The 9,298-nt window shown below is 48.1% G+C and overlaps 1 protein-coding gene across 1 annotated transcript; it reads right to left on the reverse strand.

Moving 5' to 3' along the window:
• Nucleotides 1–1,231: 1,231 nt before the first annotated feature.
• LOC123122484 (uncharacterized) lies at nucleotides 1,232–2,710 on the reverse strand. The gene is made up of 2 exons (XM_044542685.1): nucleotides 2,528–2,710; nucleotides 1,232–2,116 (listed from the first exon to the last, which is right to left on the reverse strand). The coding sequence occupies exons 1-2, from the start codon at nucleotides 2,598–2,600 to the stop codon at nucleotides 1,536–1,538; spliced, it is 654 nt and encodes a 217-aa protein (XP_044398620.1). The 5' UTR covers nucleotides 2,601–2,710; the 3' UTR covers nucleotides 1,232–1,535.
• Nucleotides 2,711–9,298: the final 6,588 nt, after the last annotated feature.

Consider the following 9,298-nt stretch of genomic DNA (forward strand, 5'->3'; position numbering starts at 1 on the left):
CAGCTCATACACCACCAACTAAGCATTGCAGCATCCATACCTCACTTCTCTGGTTTCCAGCTGAAAAACAAGAGCCGGAAACAACCATGGTCAGCGCCAAGCGACTTGCTCAATTTGCAAAGAAGTGGCAGAGGATGGCAGCATTTAAGAGGAAGAGGCTGACAACAGCCAAAGAAGATGAGATGTGCTGCATCTCTGTAGCAGTCAAGGGCCACTGTGTCATGTACACAGCCAATGGGATGCGCTTTGAGGTAGCATTGGTGTACCTCAGCACGACGATCTTCAGCGAGCTCCTGAGGATGTCCCAGGAGGCGTTGGGCTTCGCAAGCGATGGCAAGATCACACTGCCTTGTGATGGAGTATGTCATGTGCTTGCACAGGAGAAATGCCACTTCGAAGTCGAGAACGCGCTGCTGAGCTCCATGGTGACTTCTTGTCACTACACTGGTTGCACAATTCTAACTGTTGGAGCAAATTGGCTGTTTGTAGCTCCTGAAGAACATGCATGCAGAGCATGTTCTTGTCCTCTGTTTTCTGTAGTTTACCTGGATAGTGTAGATAGGTAGATATAAGAAATGGAGAAGGAAAATTGCTGTGTATTGCACTATAATCTTGCAAGCAATCAAGCAGCAACGCCAGTAGCCGCAGTTGTTTTTCTCGTAGATATACATTGCATTCAGTGAATAAATATTTGATGCAACTGTTCATTTAGATGCCAATAGTTCCATAGCCAGGTTATTAGGGGGAAAAGAATGATGAAATTTTGAGAGAAGCTATTAAAGGGCCATCGGGACTTTGGGATAAGAAATAAGCAAGTAGTACATAAATCACAAAAGAAAAGATAAATTAGTACTTACCAGTGTATGGAAGATTTTATTCTTAAAATGGAAATCATCAACGTTTAAACATTACTGAACAACTGGACACCCCTGAATCCAAACAACTTTGCATTAGGCAGTCGGCAGACTGAAAATACTCAAGGACAATTACGCCATCTGGCATGTGTTTGTTAATCATAATCTTCAGCTTCATTTGAAACCATGGTTAGCAGGCTTGCTTGCAGGCTTGGAAGATGAAACACTTGTGAAACAAACACTCAAGACATTTGTTAATCAATGTCAATTTGTTCATGTCAGCTTGTGAACATTTGTATGCATCTTCATCAAACTAAAGGACGGGCAAAATATATAGATGCATGGTGCATGAATTAAAATAAAAGGCATGTAATACAGAACGACAAAAGTAACATTCATATTATTACTAACAGAACTTGGTGCCAAACAAATTACGTTGTACAAAATTAGTTATAGCGAGCAAGCGCACAGGCACAGCTTGATAGCAACTATTACTACTACTCAAGAGTTAAGACAGACTCGATCGCTGACAAGTAGCGTAATACACTAATGCATACATAAGTAGTTGTTCTTGGCTCGACAACGATGATGCAGCAAACTACATAAGGAAGCCAAATAGGATACATCAACAACCCTCCTTCGTCTTTGCAGCTAGCTAGGTTAATAATGGCAATCGAGCTTTTACTCTGCTTGTCCGGTAGGTGGACGTGAAGTGGCAGCGGCTTCGGCGAGGTCAATGTGCTCTTGAACGAACTTCTCCAAGGTTTTCCTGTGGTCCTTGAAGGCCATGATGTTGTACTCCCTGATCGTCGTAATGTCGGCCCCGAAGACTGTCTTCTCACAGAGGTTGATGAAAAAGTCGAGCTGGTCATGCACGATGAGGCGCTGTGCAGCGAGGGCGACCTCCAGGCAGACCTCCGCAGGTGTGGCCACGGGCAGCTGCACGCCCATCAGCGCGCGGAAGAGATCATTTCCATAAAGGCCGGCGAGCTGGGCAGCGGGGGAGATGCCGCGGCGGCGGCCTTTAGGGCTGCGCGTGGCCTGGAGGCGCGCGCTGATGTCGTCCATCTTCCTGTTGAAGTTGCTGAATTTGACAAGGAAGTCGTCCATCCTCCTTCTGAACGAATCCGTGTCATCGGAGAGACAACGCAGCACGGCGCCCAGCAGCACCCGCTCGAGGCGTCCCAGAGCGTCAGGGTGCGGGTGGGCGTCCCGAGCCGCCTTGAGAACACGATTGTAGTTTGTAAAAAGTGCCGCCATATCTATGCCAAGGTAGGAGTACACATAGAGGGGTTAATAATCACACACAGTTGTCCATTTAACAAACATAAATGTGTAGAAACAATATGTGATTCACAAGAAGATATAGTAAGAGGCCAAAAATTACAACTTCACAAAAGCTATTCAGGTTGCGAAAATTAGATGGCTAATATGCAGCTCCCAAAGATGTCCGCTGCTGTTTCAGATTGGAAAATTAATGAATAACAGGTTCCACTATGAACTGCCCCCAAAGAGCATGAACCTTTACAGGACGAACTAGCACTAATTGAACCCTTGAAATATCCCAAAACTGGTGTATGAGCTAACTGCATACTAAAATCTGCACAAGAACAGAGCAAGCAAATCACATCTGGGCTTAGGGTTCGATGGGGATGGGGGCGGAGGGGATTTACCGCGTTCAGTGTCGGACATGGTGTAGCCGGCGTTAGGGCCCGTACTGCAGAAGAAGCCGGGAGGCGGATACATACTGGCGGTGAGGAAAATGCGGGCGCGGCGGGCGGCGGGCGGCGGGCGGCGGGCGGAACTCCGGTGACGGGGCGGCGGACTGGGGACTGGAGTCTAATGTGGGTGCGAATCTGGCCTTATAATTTTTCCTTTTTGATGAGAAGGTTGCCACGTGCCATTCACCCGCACAACTCACCAAAGGACACAAGAGGCCTATGGTTGGAAGTTTACGAAAACTAATAGCACCCCCCAATCAGTTCCTCTTAATAAAAAAAAGAATCACCCGATCAGATTTCAAGTCCTAAATTGAATATTGGTGCTTTTTTCAGGTTTTTTATCGTTGTCCGTTCATTTGGGCCGTGTTTGGTTGCCTGCATTTGGTCAAACCAGGCCCGCGCGGAAAGTGTCCGGCCTGTTTGGTAGCCCGCATATACTGTTCGGCGTGCATCGCATGAAATTTAAAGCACCTCCTAAACAGGCCCAACAGCTACGCCCGAATCGACAGTTTCTGGAAAGCCAGGCTCGGCCGAAGCAGGGCAGGGGAACGAGGCGTGCTGGCTCGTGCGACCATGGAGATGTTGCGAGCTCTCGCGCGTCTCCGTAAAATCGGCGGGAGGATTTCGGCTCACCTCCCGTCGATTCGGTCACCCCTATTTAGCCCCCTCCTCTCACCGCCCAAAGTCCCACCACCATTCTCCCCCCTTTCGAGCTTTCCCACCGACGCGCATCGGCACCGACAAGTAGGTAAGCGGTGCTCCTTCACCGGCGGGCGGTCCATGACGGGGGCGACCCCTATCCTCAACTTTTCGACCGTTACCGCTTCCCCCTCGAGCTGCAGCCATGACCTCTGTGAGTTCAATCACCCTCTTCTCCCTGTTCGTTGTAGCTAGATCTGAGAGCATGTGGTTGTAGGGTTTTATGTGCAAGCATGTGGTAGGGTTGATTCATGCGCAGACCTGTGAGCAGATGGTAGATTGTGATGTTGTGGTATATATTGGTGGTGGATTTGTAGCATGCTAGAGTAGTGTGATAGTGATGAACACAATAGATTCATAGCTAGTTGTGATGTATGATCCTCCTTTCATAGATTGTCCAATACTTTGGGTGTTATGCTTACTGTCAATGCATACTACGATTGTAGTACATGACCACGCAGACCCAAGATCTTAGTCAGTCACTTGTCATGTCTGACAGCCAGTACGTTGTGTCCTATGTCGAGGACTCCCAGCCCCCTCGAGTCGCATATGCCTCCTGATTCAGAGGTGTTCGAGGTATCAGTCGGTGGTTCTCTTTTGTGGCAGTTGTGCTCGTTGATCCAACTGTTGCTCCTACTGCCGCTGCGCTGACGGGAGCCACAAAGGCAAAGAAGGATGCACTAGTAGAAAACAGGGCTTTGGTCCAAGCTCAATCTACACATTAGTCCCGGTTGCATTACGAATCGGGACTAATGTGAGCATTAGTCCCGGTTCGAGCGGCTAGGGCGCTGGGCAAGCATTAGTCCCGGTTCAAATGGGACCTTTAGTCCCTGTTCGTGGCTCCAACCGGGACTAAAGATTAGATCTTTAAGGCCTGTTCGGCAACTCCCTGGCTACAGGAAATCCTCAAATCCAGCTTCTGTTTTCGATCGCCAGCTTCTTCCACGAATCGGGATCGATGGAAAAGTGTTTGGCTCGATCACTTCGGCTTCTCGTCGCGCTAGCAGGCCGGCCTGCCTGGGCGGGCTGGAGTCCAGTCGGCTCAACAAGTAGGATCGGTGTGAAACAGGAGGAGAGAGGATGGGCTTGGCCCAGATCGGAGGGAAACATAACGAACCGGTACGTGAGGCACTTCGCGTTGGCATCTGATCGTAAATAACGCCAACTCTAGGAATCCAGCTTCTGGGATCGACAAAACTGCGGCTCCAAGTTTTTGTACGTGGATGCTGCTTCGATCTGGGAAGCCAGCTTCCTGGAGCTGGGCCGTTCGGGCCAGCTTCCCTCGCGGATTCGTGGAAGCTGGGAGCTGGCGAGCTACCGAACAGGCCCTTAGTCCCGGTTCGAGCCACGAACCGGGACTAAAGGGGTTTTGAAATTTGTTTTTTCATTTGTTTTTTGTGTCTAGTTTCTGTTTTAAATTGCTTATATCTTTTAGGATATTTGATGTTTTTTAGTGATTCTTTTTGCATCAGATTCAAAATTTTGTCCACTTTCTGTTTGTGCCATTAGTTTTCAAATTTGAATGATTCAAATGTGAATTTGTTCAAATTTGCTTCAAACCCTAGATTGTGAATAATTTGAGTTTAAAAATAGTTTTTAATTTAATTCTTTTTGCTCGTAGTCACATGTTAGATTGTTGTCACAGTAAGATTTATTTGGTTATTTTTAGAATAATTTATATTATGATTTTAATTAAAACAATATTGTTTTGCTTATATAGTTGTTTTAGTCCTTTAATTGTTGTTTTCAATTATTTTTAGTTAGTTCTTTCTATAGATTTTAACATGTTGTAGTATGCTTCTGTTAGACAATAGTAGATAAATTTTTATAATTAATTAATATTAATTTTGCTAAAGTTTTGTATTAATAGTTGTTTAGCCTTTAATAATAGTTGATAGAATTAGTTTTGCTATATTAAAAGTAATTCTTTTTGCCACTTTAATAGAACGTGACTCTAGCTTGGTTAACCTTAGTTGTGACTCTGGCTGGGACGGTGCTAGAAGATGTAGTCGACGGTAGGATTGTATGGACACCATGTTGTAGTATGCTTCTGTTGGACACCATCAAACTCTACCCCCCCCCCCCTTATCGCCATTTCAGTTTTCAAAAAAAGAAAATGATAAAAAACTTTAAAAAATAAAATCCTTCGAGATGTAGTTATGTTACTACATCTACTAGTCAGGAAAATTAAAAAGCATAAATTTCGACATGTTTTGCAAAAAAATGTTATGAAAAAGTAAAACGGCTATAACTTTTACATACGATGTCGGAAAAAAACGTATAATATATCAAAATGTTCAGCACGAAAATCCGGTTCCGATTTCGACGGCAATAGGCCATTTTGAAATTTTTTAGAATCCTCAAATTCTGAAAGGAAAAAAGTTTATCCTCAAATTTAAGTTTTTTTGAATTTTTTGTCAAACTGTTGTCAAACTACTTATTCAAGAAATATTAGTGTTACTAATTAATTATTGTTTCTTACAATCTCAAACGGTGCTTCATGCTCAAGTTCAACTCCTAAGGGTTAATAGGATTAACAGCTTACTATTGTCAGGAAAACAGCAAGTGCAGACTTGGAAACTAGGGAGAATAGAACTCGGAAGTTAAGCATGCTTAGGCTGGGGTAGTGAGAGGATGGGTGACCAGCCGGGAAGTTAGACGATTTGGAATGAGTGGTACATACTTGAGCAGTGATGAGGGCTGATTAGAGGTTAAATTGTCAAATAATTCAGAAATTTGAAAATCGGGAAAAAATTCAAAAAACAAATTCAAAAAAAATTAGAATTTTTTTCTCAAAAAAAATCAGAAAAACCAAATTTCAAAAAAATTCCTTTAGTCCCGGTTGCCAACCGGGACTAAAGGTGGAGCTCTAGAAACCGGCCGCGTGGAGCTCCTTTACAAACCGGGACTAAAGGTTTTGGGCTTTAGTCCACACCCTTTAGTCCCGGTTCTAAAGGCCCTCTAGAACCGAGAGTAAAGGCCCGTTTTCTACAAGTGATGGTAGGGGCGACAACATGAAGTGACAGCCGTTCATATCCACGTTCATGCTGAACAAGATGTGAGCTCATCTTTACTGGGGTTAGGACTGATAAGGGCTTCAAGGAGGTGCACTTGAGCACCGTTGCCAAGGAGGTGTTAGAGTTCTGTGGCCAGGAGGTGACTGCCACCTAGGTGTACAACCGCCTCAAGAAGTGGAGAGTGTCGGTGTCAAAACCGGCGGATCTCGGGTAGGGGGTCCCGAACTGTGCGTCTAAGGCGGATGGTAACAGGAGGCGGGGGACACAATGTTTACCCAGGTTCGGGCCCTCTCGATGGAGGTAATACCCTACTTCCTGCTTGATTGATCTTGATGATATGAGTATTACAAGAGTTGATCTACCACGAGATCGTAGAGGCTAAACCCTAGAAGCTAGCCTATGGTATGATTGTTGTTGTCCTACGGACTAAACCCTCCGGTTTATATAGACACCGGAGGGGGCTAGGGTTACACAGAGTCGGTTACAAGGGAGGAGATCTACATATCCGTATTGCCAAGCTTGCCTTCCACGCCAAGGAGAGTCCCATCCGGACACGGGACGAAGTCTTCAATCTTTTATCTTCATAGTCCAACAGTCCGGCCAAAGGATATAGTCCGGCTGTCCGAGGACCCCCTAATCCAGGACTCCGTCAGTAGCCCCTGAACCAGGCTTCAATGACGATGAGTCCGGCGCGCAGATTGTCTTCGACATTGCAAGGCGGGTTCCTCCTCCGAATACTCCGTAGAAGATTTTGAACACAAGGATAGTGTCCGGCTCTGCAAAAGAAATTCCACATACTACCGTAGAGAGAATAATATTTTCACAAATCTAATCTGCTGATGACATCACATCACGGCCCGGTCATTATTCGAACCTTTTTCACAACCAGCCACAGCATGTATTGCGAGGCGGTTTCCTTGGCACGTCTTGTCGAAGCAGAGATCGTGTCCCCTTATCACGGGATTCTCATCAATACAGGTGTGGGTAACCTAGCCGCGCCATTAATTACGGCGCTTGGGGAATAAGAGGTTTTACCAGGCAAGTGGGGAGGCGCAGAATCCCTGCTGCCTTTATAAGGGGATAAGGACTCCCTTTTGCACCCACGCCTCTTCCCGATTCATTCCCCTCCGCTCAAGCTCCAGCGCCCAAGCGTTCATCTTCTCTGCCCACAAAAGGCCTTCCGAAGATGTCCGGATCCGAGCAGGAGGCAAATGGATGGCCTCTACCGTTCGAGAGAAGGATATCAAAAAGCTTCGGGAGGCTGGGTACCTGGCCAAGAAAATCAGCCACCATCTCCCGACGGCGGGACAAATCGTCCCTACTCCGGAACCCCACAAGAGGGTCGTATTCCTCCCTCATTTTGTCCGCAGGCTAGGGTTTCCCCTCCACCCGTTAGTCCGCGGCATCATGTATTATTATGGGATCGATCTTCACGATCTGTCCCCTAATTCCTTCCTCAACATCTCGACATTCATTGTCGTGTGCGAGGCTTTTCTCCGCATTTCGCCGCACTTCGGTTTATGGCTGAAGATTTTTAATGTGAAGCCCAAGGTGGTGGGCCGCGAGCACGCCGAGTGCGGGGGCGCCATGGTGAGCAAGATGCCCAACGTTATATGGCCAACGGGAACCTTTAATGATTCTGCCAAGGAGTGGCAACAACAGTGGTTTTATATCACTGAGCCACGCGGCTCAGAGTGGGCCGCCTCTCTCGAGTTCCGATCTGGCGCCCCCCTACGGCTTACATCCTGGGTCAAGAAAGGCCTGGACTGGTCCTCGTCCGACGAACTATCGGTGCTCCAGACGCGCGTTAAAGATATGGGAGACAAGAACATTGAACTTGTCAATGTGGTCCAGGTGATGCTAGTTCGCCGGATCCTGCCTTGTCAGCATCGGACTTGCAATCTATGGGAATTTGATCCGGCCAGGCACCAAACCCTGCGAGAGCTCTTTGGCTCTTCGCACAAGGACATCTGGAAGGTGCTTTTCAAGTCCAGCAAATCGTGGCCGGACTCCGCCGAGGACCACGGGTACCAACTGTCCCGCCCTGCAAGTTCGGTGAGTTATCAAACTTTTCTATCCGCGTAACCCAAAGGAAGCACTTAACGTATTTTATACAACTCCCCCAGGGCTGGACGAAGAAGGCGGAGCGGATCCATTGTCCGGCCCCGCTGCCCGAAGAACCGGCCATCCCACTTCTGACGAAGATGCTGGCCCCGACGCCTTACAAGGTGCCGACGAAGACGGCCGAGAAGGAGGCCAAAAAGACCCGGGGTGGCCTTCGTCGCCGTGGCACCTCGGACACAATATCCGAAGGCTCCGATGCCCATTCCGCCTCCGAAGAGGACGAGGAGGAGGAGGAAGATGAATCCCCTGCGGGGGGGAGAAGGAAGAGGACGGCCTCCGTACACTTGGAGGCCGAGCTGCCCAAAAGGGGAAAGGCTCCTCTTCCGGAGGAGTCCACTGCCGCCGCCGACAGCGGCCCGGCATGGGATCCCAGGGCCCAGCCCCTGGTGAACTCGTAAGTATATAAAGTCCGAGTACTTTTTAGGCGTCCGGACTTATCATGGCATAGTATTTCAACCTAAGCCATATTTTTTGTAGTCCGGCGAGGTCCCGTACCAAACAATCCTCATCAGAGGACTTGCTGAGCTCAAATGCTATGGAGAGCGGGACGCCCCCAAAGGCCCCTTCCTCCAAACAGGTGCATAGCACCGAGGCGTCGTCCCAGAAGGACCCTGGCCAAGGAGGAAAGGGAAAACCGTGAAGGCGGCGCCTGGAGGTCAAACCTTAGGAGCCGGACACGTGGGGGAAAAGATTCCCATGGGAGCTGACGGCGGGGGCCATCCTGAGTTCGGCTCCCAGCCGGATGTGATTCCGGAGATCTATACGGCTCCAGAATCAAGCAGGCAGCCTCCCTCAGCTGGAGGGTGCGTGCCTGTTCCATCGGCGACCTCTGTCCAACCAGAGGTGTCGGGTGCTTTGTTGGTGGCGTTGAAGAACGCCTCCA

Source organism: Triticum aestivum, chromosome 5D (genome assembly GCF_018294505.1).
Source record: "Triticum aestivum cultivar Chinese Spring chromosome 5D, IWGSC CS RefSeq v2.1, whole genome shotgun sequence".
Taxonomy (NCBI): domain Eukaryota; kingdom Viridiplantae; phylum Streptophyta; class Magnoliopsida; order Poales; family Poaceae; genus Triticum; species Triticum aestivum.

Excerpts from the sequence above, each read along its gene's own strand:
- LOC123122484 (XM_044542685.1), bottom strand. The coding sequence starts at position 2,600 with ATGTATCCGCCTCCCGGCTTCTTCTGCAGTACGGGCCCTAACGCCGGC. Across the intron at positions 2,117-2,527 it reads CATGTCCGACACTGAACGCG|ATATGGCGGCACTTTTTACA; the intron begins GTAAATCCCCTC and ends ACCTTGGCATAG.